Source organism: Podarcis cretensis (assembly GCF_951804945.1).
Source record: "Podarcis cretensis genome assembly, chromosome: 2".
NCBI classification, from domain to species: domain Eukaryota; kingdom Metazoa; phylum Chordata; class Lepidosauria; order Squamata; family Lacertidae; genus Podarcis; species Podarcis cretensis.
In genome coordinates this window covers 72,503,585-72,528,853 of record NC_137171.1, presented here as the reverse complement: position 1 = coordinate 72,528,853, position 25,269 = coordinate 72,503,585, and the positions used below count along the sequence as shown (strand labels likewise).

At 43.1% G+C, this 25,269-nt stretch overlaps 1 protein-coding gene across 4 annotated transcripts in view; it reads right to left on the bottom strand.

Annotated features, from left to right (window-relative positions):
* The window catches only part of BSN (bassoon presynaptic cytomatrix protein), a 209,604-nt gene that overhangs the window by 140,658 nt on the left and 43,677 nt on the right, over positions 1 to 25,269 (bottom strand). For all 4 annotated transcript variants that reach the window (XM_079964382.1, XM_079964381.1, XM_079964384.1 and 1 more), the window contains exon 3: positions 19,384 to 20,220. In XM_079964382.1, coding sequence (XP_079820508.1) covers positions 19,384 to 20,220 — 837 coding nt within the window. The remainder of the gene's footprint in view (positions 1 to 19,383; positions 20,221 to 25,269) is intronic.

Below are 25,269 nucleotides of genomic sequence, written 5' to 3'. Positions count from 1 at the left end.
ATATGACAGGAGAGAGTGACCAAGGAGGTTTGTCTACAGGCAACCTCTAAGGGGCAGCCCCACATGTATTTACTCACATTCACATCATCTTGGCTGTGAGTCCTAGAAAACCTGCTCCCTGCCTTGCAGGCCTTTTCCCACCTGGCCTGCTTTTGGTTTTTTGTATCTTTATTTTAGAGCTTGTTGTGATTTAGATGGAAATTGTTCAGTTTGCTTGTGTATTTTTGTGTTATTTGTTATTTATGGCTATTTTTATTACATTTTAGTTACGTATATTTTCATGTTGTAACCTCCCTTGAGCATGGTTTGAACTGTGGAAAGGTGGCATACAAATAAAATAATGTATATATGTGGGTATTAGCACATAAAACGCCATTCACCTGCATATTAGAACCAGGTTGGGAGGAAGCCTGCTTAAAGCTGTAAAGCACAGTGATGAAAGGGAAGGTGGGGTGGTGTTTTGGTTGTTGTTTTTTGTCTTTTTTACTCCTCTGGAATGCTCAGACACCATTTCTTTAGACTCAGAACAAGCTTATTAAAATAGCCCCCACCTTCTGCCGCCCCCTGAAAAATCCTGTTTTGAAAAATCAGACAATTGGTGTCTTATGCTGGTATTATTAGGTCCCCTTGTTTAAGCTTCTTACATGTCTGGCTAGTTAATTTGGCTAAGTTGTAGTCAGGGATGCTAGTACAGTGTGTGTGTGTGTGTATATATATATATATATATATATATATATATATATATATATATGTGTGTGTGTGTGTGTGTGTATATATATATATATATATATATATATATATATATATATATATGTATGTATATGTATATAAAGAATACAATGTTCTTTAGGTGCTATTCCACATCCTTGGGATCTAATGACAGTTTTTCTAAGCATTTTTGAGACAAGTGGCTTACTTAACTCAGTCTCACAACATCACTGAGATTTCAAAACCCTCATTATCATGATACTTTTCCATCCGTCATGCTGCCACACCCTGCTGGCTCAACCTGATGTAAGAAATGATAGAAGGAACAAAGGGTTTCTGGAAAGTAGTTCCTGGGGCAGCATGTCACACAGAAAAGGAGACTTCTTTCTGTATCTCAGCATACCAGTTCCATGCCCTCCAACATTTGTCTGATGAAAATAGGGACTTCACATTCCATAATGTCAATTTTACTATTTATAACCCACACATCTTACTGGGTTCCCCCAACCACTCTGGGCAGCTTCCAACATATATAAAAACATAATAAAGCATTAAACTTTTTTTAAAAAAACAACTTTCCTATACAGTATTGCCTTCAGACGACTTGGGGGTCAGCTAACTCCATACCCTCCAACATTTTTCCAATAAAAATAGGGACATCCTAAGGAAAAGTGGGTCTTTCTGGGATCAAAGCAGAAACCGGGATAGCTTCTCTATATCAGAGGTGTCCCTGGAAAATAGGAATACCTGGAGGTTCTGCAGTTCTAAAGTTTCCTCCTCCACCATTGTATCAATATATGTGGAACTATGTTGGTGTGTTAGGACAGCAGTCATAGAGGGAAGGAACAAGTTAAGGGAACAGAAGTGACTCAGAGAGCAGGACGGTCAGAGAGAGTTAAAAGTTGAAAGAAAGCTTGCTTAAGTTAAGTTCTTGGTTTTATAAAACTCCTGCTAGATTCTTAATGACAATTAACACCACTTGAAACAACCGTCACACACACACAGCATGCATCTACTATCTTTCATTTGGTTCTATATTTGAGGGTGCCCAGACTAACAATTCACTGCTCAGAATGCTGCTTGCTCAGGTCTAACAGCATTTCAGGTTCGTTCCTGTAAATCTTGCATGATCTGTACACCCACTATAGCGAGTATGTTTCTGTAAACATCTCCAAACATTTTAGACAGGGCCCTGGATGGAAACTCTGGATATCTGGGTCAAGGTTTGGTTATCCATTCCTCCATCCCAGTGCTTGACCTCATGAGTTCTCCTCTTCAGGGAAAGGGTAGAAACCACCCGCCCCCCACATTCCCACTTTTATAAGGGAATGGGAAGAAATTGTATGGCAGATAAGGCACTGGGTTGTATCTGTAGTTTATTGAGTACATTGTTAAAAGGGTCTGGGAAGGGGTGTCTGTTCGGAAGTCCACACCCAATGGGCCTTAGCACCCTTCCAAGTGGTGGCCCTGTTGGGCTCATCTTGATTTGGTGTATGTCATAAGGCGACCCTCTATACAGGGTTGACCCAACCACTTATCAACCAACAGGTGGGCTGCTTGATACCTGATGCTTACCCAATGCCATCGCCAAAGCCTATTTACATATGTGAACAATAAAAGTTGTAGCCTACTTCAACCTAAGACTGATGTCCTGAGTCTTATTTCTACCTGAGATGGCCCTGCACTGGGCTGCTTGCTTCCTGTGCCTGGGCAAGCAAATATCTAGTCCTCTCTCTTCCTTCTTGAGTCTCCTTGTTCTCAAAAGAACTAATACATACATACATGTCCCAGAAAGTGGGACTACCTTGCTGGAATTGTCTTAACCTGCTAATCCTCTTTGGCCAAGAATTGCTAAATAATTACATTTCCGGGACCAATGTGCCCATCTCCAAGGCAGCAGAAGGTGCTTTGACAAAGGGGAAAAGGCAAACATTCTTAAAAGGGATTCCCCATATAGCTGCTTCCATCTTCAGAAACAATTGTAAAACGGTTAATGTCTGTCTGTCACACAGACACAAATACACCCATCCTCATGCACCTAGCGCAGACATGCTCAAGAATTGAAAGCATTAGGAAGGGGTCGGATAAATCCCTGTACAGCTGCTTGCTTATGACAGCAGCTTTGAGTTACACACTGATTTTTCAAAAGCACATGTGCAAAAATTAAAAGAACTCAAACTTTAATGCCTCTCCGCCCGCCCCTTTCTTCTGTCTGTTCTTTTGATGCCTGGGGATGTAACATGCTTCTCTCTCAACTGCTGAGCTATCAGAGTGCTTTATATAATTTACAAGCATTATTCATAATAGCCAAATGCAAAAACTGGAAGTAGGACAGACTGTGCTTCAGTCTCCCCCCCCCCCAATCCCACTTTTCCTTTCATTATAACTTCAAACCTGACTGTTACAGTGCATTTTTCCAGTAGGTGATATAAAGCAGGTCCATTCTCTACATTTTTTATATGACTAATTCTTTTGAACTCTGGTATGAATCATTGGTTTTTGATGGGAAATCAGGACCTTTGCAAGCCTAGATGACACCTGCACAGGGGCTCAAACTCAAAAATCTGTTTGAATGGAATCAACCTGAACTGGCAGACAGGCTGATTAAACAATACATGCTAAGTGGATCAGGAAGGAGCAATTCTTAGTGATAGTCTACCATTAGATCTGTATGATCTCCACTAATGATAAAGGTCCAGATAATGAGAACTACAATGCCATCCACTACTGCTTCTACTACTGCCATCCACTACCATCGACTGTGGGGAGGACTGTAGGGCCTGCTCCCTTCTAGGGCCTTTTCCAACTGGCCCAGGGTGTGTGGCCCAGGCCCTTATTTGGAACAAACTTTTGGGGAAGTGTGGGAAGTGTTCTGCCATTGCTTCCCTGTTCCAGGTGGTTAATGTGCTTTCAAATGTTTCTTTTTTTCCTTTTTTCCTTTGTTGGGGGTGGGTGGGTGGGATGGATATTTGGTTGGGGATTAATTTTAGTATAATTGTTCTGTTCCTTCTTTTGTTGTTGTTTTATTGGTTCTGTATAGTTTGTGGGGTTTTTTTAAGGGGCGGGATCAGGGCTGCCTGGGAGTGGGGCCCCAGCCAACACGATGGCTGGGACTAGTTCCACAGGGGGGGGGAAGCACTGGGACATCCGATCTCGGTGATCATAGGCAGGAGGCGGAGTTATGCTAAGACCAGACCATGTCATTACATTACCGAGGAGGCAGGTTTAGTCGTTGTTTGAAGACTATCCCTGCCTCCGGGTTTGGCCTTGACCGGATGGATACTGGAATCAACAGGGGAAACCCACATGACCTGAAGGTGTTGCTGTGTAATGCCAGGTCAGTGATGAATAAAACCACTGCCATCCACGACCTGATTGTGGATGGAGGATTTGACCTGGCATGTGTGACAGAGACCTGGTTGGAAGAAGCAGATGGGCCTGTCCTTGCCGCTGCTTGCCCACCAGGTTTCTCTTACACACAGCAACCCAGGTCATGTGGGCGGGGAGGGGGAGTTGCAGTGATTTTTAGGAAGTCACTAGCTTGCACCAGGCGTCCTACTGGGAAGATCCAGTTTTCTGAGTGCATGTTTTGGAAGTTGGGCAATAGGGGCAGTACAGGATTCCTTTTGGTGTACCGACCTCCCCGCTGCACCAAGGATTCCCTGTCCGAGCTGCTTCAGGTCGTGGCGGATTTTCTCCTGGAGACAACTAGTTTGGTTGTCCTAGGGGATTTTAACATCCATGCCGACACGACCTTACAAGGGACCGCTCAGGACTTCGTGGAAAGCATGGCCTCCATGGGGCTGTCCCTGAATAAGTTTGGCCCAACTCATAGTCATGGACATGTCTTAGACCTGGTGTTCAGCTCTAGTGACGTGGGTGATCTGACACTAAGTAAAAGTGAAACAAAAGAAGTGTCATGGCCAGATTACTTCCTGGTGCAACTGGACTTCTCCGCGACCCTTCCCCTCTGCAGGGAAGTGGGACCAACTCGGATGGTCCGCCCCCGCCACTTAATGGATCCAAATGGTTTCCAGAGAGTGGTAGGGGATGCTTTATCCCATGTTGATGGCCTTTCAGCTGATTCCCTGGTGGCCCGCTGGAATGCGGAGTTAACCAGGGCTATCGACTGTCTGGCTCCGAAGCGCCCTCTCCGAGTGCATGGAGCCTGGACAGCCCCGTGGTTTTCTTCGGAGCTGAGGGCAATGAAACAATCGCTGAGACGGCTAGAGCGTCGGTGGCAGAAAACTCACTCCGAATCTGACCGGACACAGATTAGAGCTCAACGTCGAACCTACCAAGTGGCGATAGCGACGGCGAAGAAGACCTTCTTCACCGCCTCTATTGCATCTGCAGAAAATAGTAGCAGGAGACTCTTTCAGGTGGTTCGCAATTTAACGGAACCACCTGTACCACCGGGGCCTTGTAAAGACCCCAAGATCTCCTGCAACGATTTTGCAAAGTTTTTTGCAGATAAAATCACTTATATTCGGAAGGAGCTAGACACCACCGTGGGAGCAGGGCTGGGGTGGGAGAGTGCTAGAGCCCTGTCTGGTCAAGTTGCATGGAATCAATTTCAATCCGTTACCCCCGAGGATGTGGACAGGCTGCTTGGACGCGTGAAACCAACCACCTGTCTTCTTGATCCTTGCCCATCCTGGCTAATAAAAGCAAGCCGGGAAGGGCTGGCCGATGGGCTCTGTGGGGTGGTGAATGCTTCCCTCTGTGAGGGAGCCTTCCCAGACCCGCTGAAAGAGGCGGTCATTAAACCGCTTCTTAAAAAACCATCTTTCGACCCGGCCAGTATGGCCAACTATCGCCCAGTCTCAAATCTTCCATTCTTGGGCAAGGTGATTGAGCGCGTGGTTGCTGAACAACTCCGGGCACACCTGGAGGATGCGGACCATTTGGATCCCTTCCAATCGGGATTCAGGCCTCATCATGGGACTGAAACTGCCTTGGTCGCGCTGGTTGATGATCTCCGGCAAGCTAGGGATAAAGGTGAGAGTTGTTTCCTGGTTCTGCTGGATCTCTCAGCGGCCTTTGATACAATCGACCATAACATCCTTCTGGACCATCTAGAGGGGCTGGGAGCTGGGGGCACTGTTATACAGTGGTTTCGCTCCTTCCTCCTGGGCCGTGTTCAGAAAGTGGTGGTGGAGGGATGAGTGTTCAGACCCCTGGGCCCTCACTTGTGGGGTGCCTCAGGGTTCCGTCCTCTCCCCCATGCTTTTTAACATCTATATGAAGCTGCTGGGAGAGATCATCAGGGGGTTTGGACTGGGTGTCCATCAATATGCAGATGATACCCAGCTCTACCTCTCTTTCAAATCAGAACCAGTGAAGGTGGTGAAGGTCCTGTGTGAGTGCCTGGAGGCATTTGGCGGCTAATGGATTGAAGCTGAATCCTGACAAGACAGAAGTACTGTTTTGGGGGGACAGGGGGCGGGCTGGTGTGGAGGACTCCCTGGTCCTGAATAGGGTAACTGTGCCCCTGAAGGACCAGGTGCGCAGCCTGGGAGTCATTTTGGACTCACAGCTGTCCATGGAGGCGCAGGTCAATTCTGTATCCAGGGCAGCTGTCTACCAACTCCACCTGGTACGCAGGCTGAGACCCTACCTGCCCACGGACTGTCTCACCAGAGTGGAGCATGCTCTGGTTATCTCCCGCTTGGACTACTGCAATGCGCTCTACGTGGGGCTACCTTTGAAGGTGACTCGGAAACTACAACTAATCCAGAATGCAGCAGCTAGACTGGTGACTGGGGGCGGCTGCTGAGACCACATAACATCGGTCTTGAAAGACCTACATTGGCTTCCAGTATGTTTCCGAGCACAATTCAAAGTGCTGGTGTTGACCTTTAAAGCCCTAAACGGCCTCGGCCCAGTATACCTGAAGGAGCGTCTCCACCCCATTGTTCTGCCCGGACGCTGAAGTCCAGCGCCAAGGGCCTTCTGGCGGTTCCCTCATTGCGAGAAGCAAAGCTACAGGGAACCAGGCAGAGGGCCTTCTCGGTAGTGGCGCCTGCCCTGTGGAACGCCCTCCCATCAGATGTCAAAGTGATAAATAACTACCTGACATTCAGAAGACATCTTAAGGCAGCCCTGTTCAGGGAAGTTTTTAATCTGTGATATTTTAGTGTATTTTTGGTTTCTATGGAAGCTGCCCAGAGTGGCTGGGGAAACCCAGTCAGATGGGCGGGGTACAAATAATAAATTATTATTATTATTATTATTATTAAGATTAAAGGGTTACAGAAAGATTGTTAACTAAAGAACACAGAGCTTTCAATAGGATGAGCATGACGTTCTGGATCCCATGCTCTTCTCAAACAAAGCACAGAAGGAATATTAGCAATCCTGCAGCGAAGGACTTTGCTAATAAAGGGCTGAACACATTGGAAATGTGAGCTTGTAATGAGAATATAATACCACAGCAAGAACTTTGCACAATTCTGAGTAATGTGTAGGTGTATAATTATTATGTATTACATTTATAGCTTACCTATCTTTCAAAGAGCTCAAATGTCGTACTTGGTCCCCCTCCAAATTTTATCTTCACAACAACCCTGTGAGGTAAGGCTAGGTGGCTCACCTAACTGACTAGTGGATCGGATAATAACTAACCTAAGGTGTCCTGGCAAGCTTCATGACTGTGTGGAAATTCACACTCAAGTATCCAGTCACCACCAGGGAGAATGGGAACTCTAGAATCAATAGGAATTTATTCAGAGAACAATAAAAACCAAAGTACTTAAGAACATAACAGAAACCTTGCTGGGTTAAACCATAGATTCATCCAGGAATCCACACTGTTTCCCACAATAGCCAACCAGATGTTCATCAGAAGCCGGCAAGAAAGACATAAAGGCAATAGCACTCTTCTACACTCACTTCCCAGCAGTTAGTATTCAGAGGCCTCTACTTAATGTTTCAGAAGCAAGGATGCTATGAAGAAACAGAGACAGAAGGTATAAGTATGAAATACAATAAAATAAATCATAGTTTGCGTATTGGGTCCAACTCCCAGTTTTGGTAGCTAAAGCTTGCATCTGCTCTCTGGCATCAGGAGGGCACCGTACATACATGGCTCTCAGTCCCCTCTGATTTTCAGGAGAGAGGTGGCAGTTTTTTTGAGATCGTATTTTCCTGTAAGCTTTAGGACTCCTTCCCATCTATAGGAACCTTCTCCAGCCCTGTCACTTATTTCATTTTGTCACCTGAATGCTAAGACTCTCTATTTGAAAATATGGGGAGTGATCATGCAAACATTAGGCTTCTGGAATTGCATATTATTATATTAAGGATGAACAGTGTAAAAACAAACCAATGGTGTTATAAGCTATATACCACAGTAACTATACAGACTTGAATGTCAGTCATTCAACATCACAACTGAGGGCTATTTTGGATGTCAAAGTAGGTGGGGAGGGGAAGAGAAAGTGCAATCTGCCATGTCTGAAGTGAACTTTTGCATTGCCCCACACCCCCACATACAAGCTGTTGCCCCATTTGAAATTTGCACATCACCCCAAAGGTCACATCTCTTGGCACTGCTCCGTAAGGCAGTTTAATAGATGCCAGTGCCTATCATATAGGCGCAAACAATTAAACAAGAAAGAGTAATTACAATATTGTGAACTGCCATAAAGATGAAAAATGTCTTTGGGTGTGTTCAGACTGCTGGGATTCTGCATGGTTTGAGAAAACTGCATGGAGCGTGTAAGGTATATGGCAGCCATAGGCAACCTCGGCCTGCCAGATGTTTTTGGAACTACAACTCCCATGATCCCTAGCTAACAGGACTAATGGTCAGGGATGGTGGGAATTGTAGTCCCAAAATGCCTGGTATATAGAATTTACAATGATCAATTGCCACATCTTCGTAGCATATGGGATAGGAGGTAGGTTATACAAAAACTTCTACCTCTCTTTTTTAGAAAAAGAAAATCATGTATTTAGTATTAATAGGAATAATATTAGTTAAGTGGGAGTCATGTTACCAATATATCAATTTAATAATCAGGTACAGAATGAGTCTATGTTTGATATTATACTTATGGATTCACAGGTCTTAAGATTGCTTATCCAAAGTTGTCCAGTAATAATTGGTGACTGAATCCATGCTCTGTCTGATGCACAAGTTTTTTCATCAATGCCATTTTCCATACTTCCTGGTACCAATTATCCAGAAAGGAATTATTGCAAGACCTTCAATTTTTTAGCAATTACAAGTCTAGCTGCTATCAGTAAGAATGTTACGAGTTTTTTGTGCACAGCCCCTCAAATATATGTAATAATGCCAAGTGTGGGTCTGGAAGCAATGACTGATTACCAATTGTACCATGGAAAACTCCTCCTCATGATGTTGCAATTCTCTCACATTATCACCACATAAGGAAAAATGTTCCTCAGTTCTCACTTTGCCTTCAACATGATGGAGAAACCGTGTTAGTCATTCTATTTTGTATGTGAGGAATAAGGTACCAGCGAAATGCCATCTTTAAAGAGTTCTCTCTGACTCTAGCAGAAATTGTTTCAACAGTGCTTTGCTTCAAATCCTTTTCCACTTAACCTTGCCAATTTCCAGAGTTAATGTTCCCCAATTCTTTTAAGTCTGTCATGCGCTCCCAATGTTTGAGCTAATAAATTTCTCTAGATATTTGACAGTATGCCTTTTCTCCAATTTGTGGTTTGGTTTATTAAATTCTCAAATATCATGAGAGGTGTAGTGTCTTGACTCACAATTATGAACATTGTTACGAAACGTTCCTCCTGGTGGAGTTGCTTTCTAATTGATTTTGTAATTGTTGTCCTGATTTGGGTCTGATTCCCTGACTCCTGCAGTTCAAAATATTATCTAAGGTCCAATTCCTGTGCAACTTGGCATCCAGAATCTCAGATTGGGAGATTGAGGTGTAGCTAACTTAAATCATTTGTCTTTAGGGGAAGAGGAGAGTTGGTGGGATGATGTCATCACCTCCTCAACAACTTCAACCTTATTAAAAAGATAAAAAAATCTTCCAATGACTGGTGTGAACAGAGCTCTCCCACTATTCCTTTCCTAGCATAGTACAAAGGTGGATGTGTACATTCAAGGTATGTAGATATCTTTAGCAAATGTACAGTATAACACTAAGCATGTTTACTTGAAAGTAAATGCCAGTGAGTTCAATGTGGTTTACTCTCAGTAAGTGTCTTTAGGATTGCAATCTTACATTAATTTGTTCCTTTAATTTTTCAACAGAAGATAAATTCAATTTCCCTCCAAGTCTGGAACCAGGTCACTTCGCATGTCCATATCAAAATCCCCACCCACCCCCCAGTTCTGGCAAAGCACATCAAACTGATTTGCATTTATAGCAATAAATGAATGCTACTGCACAAATTCAGTGTGTTATTTTAGGGAAATAAATTAAAATAAATAAATCTCAATCCTGCAATTCCAAGAGGATTCAATCCATGTGTACATACAATATGTAGAGATGCGTTTAGCAATGATAATCACTAAAACAACAGTGCTGAACACACCAGTAGTGTCTTGTCTTTCAAACTCTCTTTACTATTTCAGATTCAGATTCTGTTATATTCTCTGCTAGAAACTTGACACAAATCATATGTCACTTTATCTTATTAGCTGAAGGGCTGTACTGCCACAGATTATTTTTGCATGTTCTTTCATTTACTCTTTAAAACCAAAGGGAAGTTGTCTAAGACTTTAGGCAATGCAGAAGGCAGTGCTAGGCAGTCATCATCCCTAAAACCTCTTCTAAGCACATGTTTATTCTATTGATTTTATTTATCTCTTTGTAGATATCTACAAAGATATGATTTGTTCAGAAAGCTGCTATTCTGGATGATATCTATGTATGGGAATTCAGTCACTCCATTTGCCATGGAAGCCTCCTATTTGTTCAGATTTCCAACAGACTGAACTATGCAGACTGTAGTATGCATTGCAAATGTTGGCTTGAAATGTTCTGTCAACCAAAAGAGAACACCCAATCCATAGTATTCCTCTAGAAACAGTAGGAGTATGGCTGCCTACCTTAAATAAGGATATTTTCCTGGTAAACAGTTTCTGCTGCTTTCCCCACAAAAATGAATATGGCTTTGCCTACTGATATAATAATAATAATTTACTATTTATACCCCGCCCAAGCCAGAATACCTATGACATGTATTACCCACTCATTTGCTCCCATTCTGCTATTTGAATATCCAACAAAGACATTAGCCCTACATATGTACTCACCACGAGCAACGTCTTCCTCTTAATGCTCCAATATTTTTGTTTAGATGACATGATATTAAATTCCCTTTAAAGAACCATAATTTTTCCTGGAAGACACAAGATTTACCCACCCAGGAAGAATGGCAGATGAAGGTGATGGACTATATGGAACTGGCGGAAATGACTGGCAGAATCCGACACCAAGGAGAAGAGTCGGTGGAAGAAGATTGGAAGAAATTTAAAGTTTATCTACAGAAACATTGTAAAATTAAGGAATGTTAGAAGGATGTTGGAATGAAGTAATGTGGTTTTAGCAGAAATGATATAAAGGATTAAGTAAAAATGGATTGTTAATTGGTGAAAGAACAGAACGTTAAATTATAGTATATTAAGATAAATCATTAGGATAAAATAAAGATGGAAAGGATTTGCTGAAATATCTAATTGAATTAAAATACAAAAAAGGGAGGTGTGAGGAGGTCAAGGAAATAAGCAAAGGAAAGAAAGTTATGTAAAGGATTGGTTTTTTTTAATTATCTGCATCTTTTTTTCTGTTTTTTCTCCCTTTGTTTTTCTCTGTTTAAATATGTTCTTTATTTTTTTTCTTTTGTAACCTTTAAAATCTTAATAAAAATCTATTGGAAATCCAAAAAAAAAAAAAAGAACCATAATTTTTCTATTTCTATTTTCTATTTTTCTATTTTTGAATAACCTGGACAGCATGGACAGCATGTCCATGCTGGGGTCAGCTCTTATCTAAATTGTTCTAATCTCCACATTTCTGGCTTTCGCTCCTGCACATCTTCCATTATTATTATTATTATTATTATTATTATTATTATTATTATTATTATTATTTTGTTTCAGGTTGTCATCCCATTGCTATGATCACATTCCTCTCTCTTTACACTTCCACATAACTCCTTCTATAACCCTCCAGTCCCTATTTGCAAAGCTGCTCCACATCTCTGTCCGCATACCATGCCTCACATCTCTCCTTATTTCCCCTGCACTCTTTCAACATCCCAACGAGATTAGCTGCTATTGGTGTGCTTTTTATTCCACTGTGAATCTTGCCATGACACTTTCAGCGACTGTATCATACCCCCTCTCCTTTTCATCAAGTCACTTCCTTCCCTCCTCAAGACTAGCTTCACCACTATGTTTCTAGAAACAGCTTAACCTTACCTTGTACTCCAAATTCTTCCTTACCTCATTTCTAGTTCTCTGTCAAACCATGACCTCTCTGTGTATCCCTGTCAGCCAGTTTAATATAGACTATAAGTGCTCTGGGAAGGGACTGTATCAGCACTGCTAACTAAATATTAAATCAATCAGAGCTGGGACACATCTATTTTTTCTTCGATTAATTTTCTATAATAGTTAGTTCTGCAAAATTAATAAACAACAATAATGACAGACCTTTTGCCATATATATTAAGAGAGGCATTGTCTCCCATTGGCTGAATAGTGATACGCCATGGAGAGAGCTGCGGAGCTATCATGGATTCTCTCTCCAGGGGAAAGGGGTTAGGAAAGCAACCCTGAAATAGGTCTGCTTCTACTGCTTGAAATGGTCTCCCCAGAGATCTGAATAACAGCCAACTTTCTAGCTGTACGCAAGAAGCTGTCTAGGGAGGGAGGTTGTGAAATCTCCTTTGGGACTTGAATATGCATCTGCTGGGGATTTTTCTGCTGTACAGAATATTAGGGCAGGGAGACTTAGATGGCACAATTTCTTTCACACACGCAGCAAACTATGTAACAGTGCATATATCTCCACAACTGTTCCTCCTTCCCCAGGAAAAGACTGCAACCTTGGCATATATGCACATGTACAGTAGGATCACAACTTGTGCTGATTTAACTTGTGCGACTGCAACCTGACGCGCCTGGTGGCTGGCCAGCTGATATCACACTAATATTAAATGTATGCAAGTCGGAGAGTTCCTTGCCTTGCTTACCGAGCTTGGGAAGGTCTCCTGTGGGTTCTGGAGGCCTTCACAAAATCTTGGAAGCCCTTGCAAGATCTTGTGCAGGCTTTGGAAGGTAAAATTGCTTGTGCTGGAGTGGTTCCAGGGGATTGTTTTGAATATACACAACTTTGGCTTTACGTACTACCTCCTCAGAAAGTAAACCCTGAGCAAGACACGATCCTACTGTATGTGTATATCACCACTTTACACATGAAGTCAGAAATTGGGGCTGCTCCTCTTGTAACACTATAACACTGCTTTTCAACAGTGACGGTGGCAGGTACATTGTAGACAGGGGTTCATCACCCCTCTGAAACAGGAATCCATCCTCCATTGGGAGCAGAGCATGTATAATCTTTTAACAGCTCAAACTGGGCTCATCTTCCTCAGTAGATCAGTCCTCTGGAGTGTTTGGAGTTGTATCTGCTGACCTTGGTGACTGCAGAGCTAGAACAGCTAAAGAGGGGGGGGGGGGAGAGCTGCAGTGTAGCACTCCTGCAGAAAAAGTGAGAGGATCTCCTGCAAATCCAATCCAGCTCAGGGAGGCAAAACATGCTTAAAATCTGTAAAAATGTTTCCTACAGTATAAGATTCAAGAGAAATGGACAACTGAAGTCCTTTGAACAAGGAGATGGCTGCCTCCAAAGAGATTTTAAAAATCAATATTATAAAAAATATAATGGAAATTGACTTGGAGGGGATAAAAAGCATTATTCAGTTCAGTTCAGATGTAACAGATGAACTCCTTATACCAAACGCATCCCTGAACCATCCGTTTAAACAGTGTTTCATAGACGTGTTGCATTTTCATGTTTCCACTATTTTTCAAATTAACACTGGGGTCACATATCAGTCTTACCTAAAGGGGATTATTTCTAGTCATGGGAGTCTCACTGGGAAGAACACAGCTGGGGAGAAGCAGTTTTCAGTGGAAGCATTCAGCAACTCCTTCCATCTCCCCATGTTGCCCTTTAAATTGTCCTCCCGCTCTCTGGCTTCATAGGAAGCCAACAGACATGCGAATTTAATATACAGGGCTCCCACTGCCACCATCAGATTTTTCCTCTTCTTTAAAACATTCATCATGTAATGCTATATACACTGAGTTCAATGAATCTTTCTTCCTTCCGAGCTGAAAAGAGTTACAAGTGCAGCCAGAAAAGAAATGAAAACATTGAGGAAGCAGTGTGTATGTAATGGGGCATAGCACAAGTCCGCTCACCTTCTCTGGTGGGCGGCGTTGTGGCTGGGTCTCAGCCCCTGCAATGATCTGGCTGGATGTGGAGACTGACGGCCTCCTTGATGCTGTCTGGCCATGTTGTCGGAGTAAGGGCAGGGCCCTGCCCAGGGGTGGCCCCGCCATCCAATCAGTGCCGGCAGGAGGCATGGCCGCAGGTAATTTAAACTGCAGTGTGGCCAGAGACCATCCTCTCACGCCTTTTGCCATGTAATGGGGCATAGCACAAAGTAACAACAGATCTATTCACCCCAAAACACACAAATTGTATGCAACCCCAAGTAGAACAGCTTGGAGTCCAGTTCCCCCCAACTTACCTGATTGTCCATTGTTGGGTAAACCCAAATTTACTCAACATAAGACTGGTGTTGTTTGAGGGTAACATCATGTGGACTACACAAATTAAATGTGAAAGCAAACAGCTGCCAACACACAATAAACCTCAGTGTGGAAAAGCCCCATGTATCTGATTAGAGTAGGTGTAGCTCAAAAAAGCTTGTCCCAAAATAAATGAATTAGTCTTGAAGGCGCCATAAGACTCTTTTATGTTTCTCCTCCAACTAACATGACTATCTCTCTTGCAGTTAAAATCAATAGTACTTCCAAGTTTTCTAAGTATAGTTAGGACTGAGCCAGGGGTGCCGACTTGCCCCCCACATTAAGGGGGCGCAGTCATGTGATGTGTCATGTGATGCCACCCATGAGACCTGTGGAGGGTGATCTCTGCGCTTGCTTGTCCCAGCCACAGCCCAGGAGCCGGGGTATGGCTGGGACAAGTGAAGCAAAGATCACCCACTCTCGTCCCAGCCGTGTGGAGTCTGGGTTGCTGGGCAAAGGCTGGCGCTGGGATGTGCATGCAGGAATGGGGGGGACGCTACCCCCTGCCAAAAAGTATTGGCAGACCTGAAGCCCCCTCCTCCCCCTATACCCAGCACTACTGGACTGAGCTGTTAAAATTGTATGGACATGGCAGGCAAAATCTAATAGCAAGCATTATTTTGTCTCACTGTACCTTTCATGAACAATGTGAAGTCTGCTTTTAACAACAAACATTGTTATAGCTATAGAGAACTGATTTAAATAAAAGTTCTCCAGGAGTACAGTACTGCCTTCATTTCTTTCCTTCATTTTGGTGCAGAAAACTTACATTGCCTGTAGTCTTTGGTTTATTATTTATCAATCTTTAATTAGCATAATCTTGCAGATATTAAAATAAAAGAAAAATACACAGTGGTGTACCTAACATTCTCTGTTTCTGTTTGTATGGCAAGCAGCTACACAAGCAGACAGAACTGTTTGCTGAACATTAATTTTTGATTTTAGCAAACGGGCAAGTTCACATGCCTACAAGTCAGCTTGCTTCTGAGCACAACTAATTATATAGTGGAAGAGCTCACCACAAGCACAAATCATAGAGTCAGCTGTGTAGATTCTTCTAATCTTCTCCACAGGACAAACAAATAATTTGCACCGATGCTGTAAAGATTTCATCCTATACCTGGCAAGAAGGGCAGAGTCACCCAGAATTAGGGTGGTATAGTGTGGTTAAGAAGATTGCAGTTGGACTCCTATTCTGTTCTGAAAATCACTGGGTGACTCTGGGTCAGCCCCTGGGCCAGCTTTTCTCACAGGATTCTTGTGAGGACAGAATGGGGGCAAACCCTCATTTATGTTTTCCCAAGTTCCTTTGGGAGAGGGTGGGGCATAAATTCAAAGAATAAAATAAGTAAAAGGCAAGTTGATGACTGTGCTCCAGGTCCACTCAATTGGTCCTTGGGGTGCTGCATAGAAAGGCCGACATCTTCCTTGCTCCCTAACAATTCTAAGTTTGGGCAGCAGCAGGAAACACTGATCTTCTGTCCCAAGGGAATCAAACATGCTCCTACTACTCTGCAATTGCCATCCTAAGATCTGAGTCTATACATTCTGGCACTACAGCACCATTGTTTTTGCAGGCCAATTGCTACATTTCTATTAAAGAAGGAAAACAATACACAAATGTAAATTTTAATCAATATATGACTGAACAGTTTTTATTCTGCCAGCTTATTCATTAGGAGTTGACGGAGAGAATGGTGAAATGAACAATCCAACGAGCAAGCAGTTTTAATGGTTCCTTACTTTCCCAGGCTTGCTAGGTTAGCAAGAGTGATATACAGTTGAACTCCCCGCCTCTTTTCTTCAGTGAACCATGCTTATACATGGCTACAAACTGCCTGTTTGGGCAGACTGCTGCATATCTTTTTGTAGAGCACAGTACTCATCCCTGTATTCACTTGGTGCCAATGGGGAATTTCTTCCCCAAAGCAAATACTAACTTTAGTAAAAGGATTGTCCTCAGGACTGAAGCAGGGGAGGAAAGCCTTAAATTCTCCCCTCCGCACCTGCTGGTGGAATTTGCATCTTTTAAAAACCTGCATTTTTGTTCAGCATTCATAAATAACTCAGAATTTGGCAGTAGCAGCCTATTTCAAACATTAGGCATGCAGTTCCAGAGTCATATGGGGTTATTTTGTTTACACAAAACACTGCAGGAGTGGGAATACCCCAAACTTTATAGTGTCAGAGATTTGCTGATTTATTGGCTGTTAGGAGAGCTGGACTGCAGGATGAGGGAGCTGCCTGAAGCAGCACCCCCTAAGGGGTGGCACACCCGTTCAACTGCCAAGGTGGAGGTGAAGGTAGAGGCATCTTCTACTGTAAGGAGCTAACCATATATATGTGAAACCCTTCCTACTTCCCCTTGCTATTTGTTGCCCCATTTTTAACCAATGGCTCATCCCTTCATCAGAACTTGGCTGTATCTTGCTCCTATGGAATGTTCCAATCTGCACTGTGCTGCTTCAGTCAAGATTTTATCTAAAGGTTATTGATGACGTTATTCTGTAAAATGTAATATGGCATCCTCTCTTGCTCCTTGTTCTTCTGCTCTTACATGCAACATTGAGCTATGTGGGGTTTTAAAAGGGTCCCCCAATCCCTGACATTACTATTCAAATGCTATGAAGCTGTTGCTGACTTCATTGCACCAATGTTACAAAGTCACTGCTCCGTGCAAAGAAATGTCATTACCCAATTCACATGATTACAACGTTTAAGCCATTTTTTTACCAGACAAGGAAAGCAAGGTGCGAGTTCCCAGAGAAAGCTAGTGTGATGCTTAAAAATAAAAAACACACTTGCTTGCAATTTCATACTTGTAGATGGTTTGAACTTCCTACTTAGGATTAGTGTATTCTTTAGGGGTCATCTAGGGGTGCAGCTTGGTTTGTTAAAATAAGGGGCCTTTGGGCTTCCTGTGGATAGAGCTATATAATAATGCAGTACACTACTAGTCTTGCAACTTCCGTGGTAGCATCACACCCACACAGGCATTTCAACGCTACCACTAAAATGCAGCACTCTTTTGCTGTGTGGGAGGTGACAGCTGTTTGACAGTAGTAGTTAAAGTAAACCAGAAGCCACTTAAAGTTGTTGTGAGAAACATCTATATACACTTGTAATTTCAAGATAGCTCTTTTCCCCCTTTGGGGAAATGAAGGATGCAGGGAGGGCTAAATGGTACTTGGATTTGAGCCAGGTAATCATGGACTGGATTTTATGTCCCATCCATGCAGCATATGTACCCACAGCGGTGCAGCACCCCACAACACGGTCACAACGTTGCTTCTGTGCTAATTGAGAAGCCATCTGCTGCCCAGGTATCAGTTCCAGTACCCAGAGCACCAGGAACTGCACAGATCCCTGACTTTACATTGCAGAAGAGAATTTTTTAAAAGAGTAAGACTTTTAGAACCAGCCCCAAAAACCATCTCCTGAAATAATGCCCTGAAAATCAAAAGGCACTGCTGTGCCATAAACGCTGATCAGATTTTTTATGCGTATGTCACAGTAACTTTTAATCTGATTTAAATAACACCAACTTTAACCCAATTTTATGATTTAGAATGGAATTTTTTTATATCTCCAAAAAGATGTAAAAGTGGTTTAGAAGAAACAAAATTGCTTCCAAATAAATTACTTTTGTAAAATCCTATAAATCAATCTTCTTAATATTATGCACTAAGAGGCAGGCTTGTGCTTACTGTGCATTTTCCAACCTCCATTTCTACCAACAAAAAATATACGATCCATACTAGAGACTGGGTGGATAATAGATCCAAGCCATGTGACTCAGTTCTCTGTAGTTATAACCTCTAGTTATAAGCTCCCCACTATGCTCAGGATTATCAGATAAAGATGGTAAATTAATTGAGTACTCTCAGGTTCTGTGCCTCTGGTCTGGACTCATGAAAGGGCCAACATTGCTCCATGGTGATTTTTGCAATGATCCATTAGATTCTAGCAGAACTGGAGGACTTCACATACATTTCCAATTAGATGTAAAGGGTATGACCACACCATCTTCCTAGGAAATTCACCATTTACAGTTCATGCTGAAACTGATTACCTATGAAAGCAGCATGACATCTTCCAGGTGCAAATCAAAGACTTTTTTTTAATAAAATGATGGATGACTCATCTACTATCATATTTCCTTTAAATTTCAGAAACCCAAGACCAGAATATGCATTTGTAACCATTTCCATATTGCAGAACAGGAAAGAGATATCTGTGTGGTGATACAAGGCTTGGGAACCTTAAGACCTTTCCCTACCTACATTCTTCTGCCCTTACCCACAAGGACAAAGTCCATCAAGTCAACTCCAGCCTTCATGTACTCACTAGGCAAGGCCGTTACTCCATCAACTCTTTTGTCAATCAAATAACTATCATCAGGATCTATCCCAGCAAGTTGCAAAGCATTCTGTCATTTCAGCTTGGTATCCAAACCAAATGCAACCAAATCCAGAGCAGCTCCTTCTTAACCAGGCTTGATGCTTTTGTGTCCAGAAACAAAACAAAATAAAAAATTACTTGCCCGTTGCTGTCACAGTGCTACTTTCCCAGGGACCCTCATCCTCTCACAGGCCAAGAAAACATGATCACTTTGTTCCCCCCAGTCTCTTCCAAAACCAAATTTTGAAGGAGCAAGAGGGAAACTACATAAGATTCCTTTATGCATTTGTTTTCCTATGAGAATAGTTGCTAGTTTCCCCCATCAAACCAACCAAAACATGCTCTGCCATTCATATCCTTATCAACCATATCCTTATCTATATTGAAACCAGCCACAGGAAATGCACTGCTTTTCAACACTGTGTTAAAAATTAGATTAGAAGCCTTACCTCCACCAGATGAGGTGTTGGGTTGAATCCACACATGTTGCAGACCTGCTGCTTACAGGATGTACAGGTATTATAGTTGGAGGGTTCACCGGAGCCCACGTTGATCTCTGCTTTACAGAGGGGGCACAAGACCCTTGCTTTCGGCACTTCCTTTGGCTTAATTACTTGTTCTGCTTTTGCTTGCTTTGCAGCCGGGACAGTTCCAGCCTTACCCTGCATTCCAGGTGTGGTGCCTGGGGCTTTAGGACCAGCTTCTTTGCTGGCATCGCTGAAGACAATTTTCGGAGGCACTTTGCCAGGGGACTGCTGACTTGGTGGGGTGGCCTCTGGCTGGACAGACATGAGTGTGCTTGCCTGGGTCAAGAGGGAAGCCCCAAATCCAAAGAGTTTACCAGTGATGCCCTCTTGGGGCTGCTCTTGCGCCCCAGCACTGGGGGCAGGGGCCGAAGTCTTAGCTGGAGAGTCTCCCACAGTCTTTCTCTGATCAGTGGACGAAGGCTTTGCTTGCTGATGCTGAGGGGAAGACCTCACCACTTCCTGAGGAGCAGCAGGTTTTGGCTGGGCTTGGCTGGGTGGTTCCCTCTGGGCTGAAGCGGGGGGTGGTTTGGGGGTCTCAGGCTGCATGACACCAGCACTTGGCCTGGGGCCTGGCTGCATAGTTCCTGGTTGTTTCTCTGGTCCTGGTGCCACATGCGGCAGTGGCTGTTTGGCTGGGGAATGGGAAGGGGAAAGTGCCGGGGAATGTAGCTGCTGCTGGCTTTTGGAACGGGGCGCAGTGGTCATGTCCATCCCCAAAGCTCTCTGCATCTGGCAATTTAAACATAACCATTCTTGCACCTAGAAGACAAAAACAAAGAAAAGCCCATAAGGATACATGCACAACTCAGTCATCAGACAGCTAGACTGGCAACATGAGAACACAGAACCTTTGTCCCTTGTTGAATGTTGCTTTTCTACCCAATGAACAAAACAGACTCAGTACATGTCTAAAAACTCTTTCTCCAGAAAGATATTTTGCTACTCAATAAACATCAGGGGTCCATCTGTCAACTATTTCTTTTCTTTGAAGGCCTCCAGTGAAATCTCTGTCTCTAATACATCCAGCATAAATTTGTCTCTATGACCTAGTTCATGTATGATGAAGGCCTCGGCCTAAGCATCCGAGGAGAATGTGGGACTGAGGAGCATGTAAGTCCCCCAACATCTTCACAGCCATGCCACACTGTTTGTGTGAACATTTTAAAGCTGGTATGATTAGGCAAATGGCAGTGGCAACATAGCTGGCCTCCATCTGGTGTTATCAGTTCAAGCAGTGGGGGAGGAAGCCGCTCAGCCACCTGGGGTGCACCGTCCATAGGGACGAGGCTCGCCGCGGAGCCTCCAGAGCCTGCCTGTCTCCTCCCACTCAGCCACCCTACAGCTGGTGGGGAGGCAGTGGGCGAACTGCTTGGGCAGGAAGGAGCCTGCGTATGCCCAAGCCACTGCATCTCTCCCAGGAGAGGGTCTGCACGCACTGCAGACCCTGCGGTGAGTGTTGCCTGGCATTTTGTCACCCCCCTTATTGTTGACACCCGGGGCAGACCACCCCTACCACACACCCCTTCCTCCGCCTCTGAGTTCAAGCATGAACACAGCCTAAGCGGGAGCACAGCAGCCCTGTGTGCTGCCAAGGAGGCCACCTACAAGTATGAGTGAGACTTAGTTTAGTGGCACTGTTCAGCTCAGTATTCTCCAATGCACTGGCTTATCTGGGAAAACTTGTTCAATGAATGGCCAACCCTGGCAGTGGCATCTGAAAATCATGTAGTACTATGTATACCCAGACAGCATGACTTGCACACTGCTGCCAGGTTGGTCATTGACTGAAAAGATTAAGCTTTACTACATTCTACAACCTTTCAAAGCTCTGGAAAGCAAACACAGCAGCATCTCAGAGGCAAGATGGAAAGGTTCAGCCTTCCTCACCAGACATATATGGTTGACTGAAAGCAAGACACATTTTCATTCAATACATATGAAACCCCTAGATACAAAATGAAAACTGTGACATGCCTTGGCTAAGTACTAACAAATGAAACATTCTCCCCATGAGAGAGATACCCAGTGACACAATAATATCTGAATCAAGTTAATTAAAGAGGCCTTATGGGAGCTGCAAATCTTTTGATTCTTTGAATCCCCAGGACACCATGTGACTGTACAAATATTAATATATTACACACTGTTGGATAATCACAGTTCATAAACTGGAGATTTTCTTAGGCAAGCAATTGCAGTCCTAAAAAGCAGCACAGTCAAGAAAGGTTTACAATAGAGAAAAATAATAGCTGAGAATTTCAGAGCAAGGCTGAGACAGTTAGAGCAGCAGCAATGCATATAGTTGCTCTTTTAACTCAAGAAGCCCAAAGCATGTATTAAATTCCACCATTTTAATCCTGTCCTCCCAATCTCCCTGAACTCTTACTGCTTGCCAGCCCCCCTGGTCCCAAACTGTTTCCAAACTGAGGATCCTCAGCCCATGATTAAGTACCAGTTCATCTTCTGGGGCTAAAGAGCTGGAGGAGTCACAGATTTGGGCCCTGGCAGTTCTAGAACTGTTGAAATGCTACTGCTGATACTAAGACTTCAAGGGGTGCAAGCGTGACAATCTTTGCAACTGATCACTCCGAAAGAAACGGAATCTACTTTTTCATTTAACCTTGGGAAACTTGCCCTTCTGGTTCTTTACCCACAGACCTAATGCTATGTGAATCAGAGCAGAATGCACAGCCATTTTAGTTTCAACATTTCATAGCTTTGAAAGGCTGTAAGCAGACTTTTCAAAAATGAGGTGAGGTAAAACCTTTCTCACCACTGAGAAAACAAACAAACCAATAAGGCAGTAGCAGAGTCAGGAACAAAAAAGACTGCCATTTTCATCCACCTGCCAGAAACACTTATTCAACAACACTAGTTTGAAAATGGATGAAGAGATACACAAAATAGCTTACAATTACAGATATCCTTCACTTCCTATATAATTTTTCAAAATCAACTATTACAAAAATGCAGTACTGCATTAATGAAATGGTTCATCAGTAGTGAAAAGGCTGCTGCCCAGTAGGAGAGCAATGCTTTGTATGCAGAATGGTCCTGAGTTCAATCTTCAGTTAAAATATCAGATAGGAATGCTCAAAAACACCACTGCCTGAGACCCTGAAATGTTGTCTGTAAAAACAGACAACGTTATGCAATACGAACCAATGTCTCAGTGAAAAACAGCTTTGTATGTGCCAGTGAATTATGTGTGTAGAATGTATTAATTTTGCCTGCTTTCTGGGACAATTGCTTCTTGTGTTCACGGTTGCTTCTTGTGTTCCTTTTACACTGGTACAAAAATCACAACAATAAAAATAGGCTGCCTCAGGAAGGGAGAGAGAGAGAGAGAAGAAAAACTGGAGGAAATGCTTCATAATCAATCAAAACAGCCTCTGCCTTGATATATGCAAAAGGAGAAAGCTAAATTCCTGTGATTTTCAGTACTCAACCAACCACATCTGTGTGTCAAAAAGCATCTGCAAAGCAACTGGTAGCTATATACCAATCTGTGAAATATCACACTTATCAAAGATGCTTCCAGTGCCGCTGACGCAGCAGTTAGTAATTGCTTTACTTAGCAGGAGAGCTGAAAAGGCTGCACTAAGACAACAGCACTAGGTGAGATTGAACTAGATGTTCCAGCTCAAAGTGTTGTCATCTCTGCAAGCAACACCCCACCCAACTGTACCTGACAACTGCCCAGTTTGTCTACATTTGAAAAAAGCTAGAGTTGGATTGGAGAATTTGGTGCAGAAAAACTGGGGAGGAAAGGGGTAAGTACCCCTATTCACCTGCTGCATCTCCAGTCAAACTTTACTGATCACAAACTGACTAACAAGGCTGTATTAAATGCAACTGTCTGTGATGTGTTGTTTACCTTGATAAGGCTTCCAGAAGAAAAAAAATACTGGCGCCTCAACCCACCCCCTGCAAGCCTATTAACTTCATTCATTCTTCATTCTATTGATTTAGTATCTTAAAATGGCACAACTGCAATGAACACAATACAGACATCTTTTGCATGACTGGCAACTCACTCCTATAAATGTTTACTTGGAAGGATCATTGAGTTCAACAGGACTTACTGCCAGGTCAGTATGCATTAAGACTGCAACCTAAACCAGTCTTTAAAACATAATCAAGGCTTTAGGTTTCTGTGCAACCCCATTCGTAGTCCAAAGATGAGAAACTGTGTGACTTATGAAAAATGCAGGAATTGTCCAATAAATTAAGTCACTATTTACAAAAAAAAAAGTATCCACAGAAAATCATACCTACTAAGCAGTGTTTTTTTTCTTTTTTTTTAAAAAAAGTTTAGGGGTACTCTCAGTTTCCTACTCATATTGAAATACTGCCCCTTAATGAGGCCAAAATGTTTAGGGGTAGACGTACCCCTGCGTATCCCCAGGAAAAAAGCACTGCTACTAACCATGATATACAGTTGTATGTAAGAGGGTTCCATAACTCTGAAAGCAGAATTAAACCCATCCTAGTCCCAGTGATTTTAAAGGCCTGGCTTCCTGCTACAGCTTCCCCATCCTATAATCACCAACCAACAGAAATCAATTTTATAGGGGCTGAACTTTTACAGGGGGAACTTCCAGAAAACAGAGCTAATAAAGAATGCCCCCCCACCTGCACACACACACACACATTCAGAAACTAGACAGCACAACACCTCTGTTATCTGAGAGCAGGTCATCCAATCAAGACACTGAGCTGTCAATTATAACCGGCAAAACGTTCCTCCAGCAACCCAGCCCAAGGCAAAAGGACAACCCTTCCAGTTCATTAAGAAATACTTCTTGTGTGATTTGATGCCTCACTAGATCCCATTTAGATGTTCTTTGTCCTTTGGCTCCTGGAAAAGACCAAAAGGTCTGAGCACGTGCATGCGTACAGGTCTTTCTTCCCTGCTTTGCGAGCAAGAAATGCAGGAAAGTCTGCCCACAGTGAGTGCAGATGTTTTCTCTGCAGTTCTAGGCTTCTTTCCCTTTGCTGTCTTAAAAAAAATGCAGCCAACACAGCACACCTTCAACATCAGCCCTCTCAATCAAGGCAACAGCATTTAGGGTGCTTTTTGGTGCTGTGCTGAAAAGGGCCATGGGACAGGCACGTGAATAAACAAGAAGCCTCAGGGCCCTGGCTAGTCACTCTTTGTCTTTCTCAGAATTAAAATAGCAACTTGAGAGGGAGGAGGGTGGCCTGAAGGCAACAAGGATCACTGGTGCTCAAAATTGTTTTCATTCACTGGTACCTTATGCCTGAAGCAGAAGCAAACACATAAAGACATTGGATTTTTGTACAGGAGGGGGGGGAGGGAGTTTAGCTGGAGGGTACAATACTGATGCTTTACACAATAGATATTATACTAGAAAGAGCAAACCGCTCTGAGTAAACAGACTTACATTTTATAACCTTAGCGCATGTCGGCATCAAGATATTCACACAAAACAGTGTTAGCCTGTGTGGGTCCACATATTTACACATCCCCCCCAAGCTGAAGGCCGCAACACAAGTCTCTTCAGGGCCTCCTTTTACAAACAATGCTGCTACTTCTAAGCGCACAGGCAAAAAGACTTCCGGCCTACTGCAGTGCAATGTACTGTACTGACAGAGACTGCTTTGCAGCTCCTTCCTGAAAACTGAATGCATCTTAGAATTTGAACTCATTGCCTCGTCATGGGCGCACTATTGTTTTCACCTTGCTGTACTTCCCCACATAAAGCTGTATACATTAACATAGCTAATATCAGGCTACTGAGAGCTAGAGGCCAACCATTAACTGATTTTGTTAAAATTAAAATT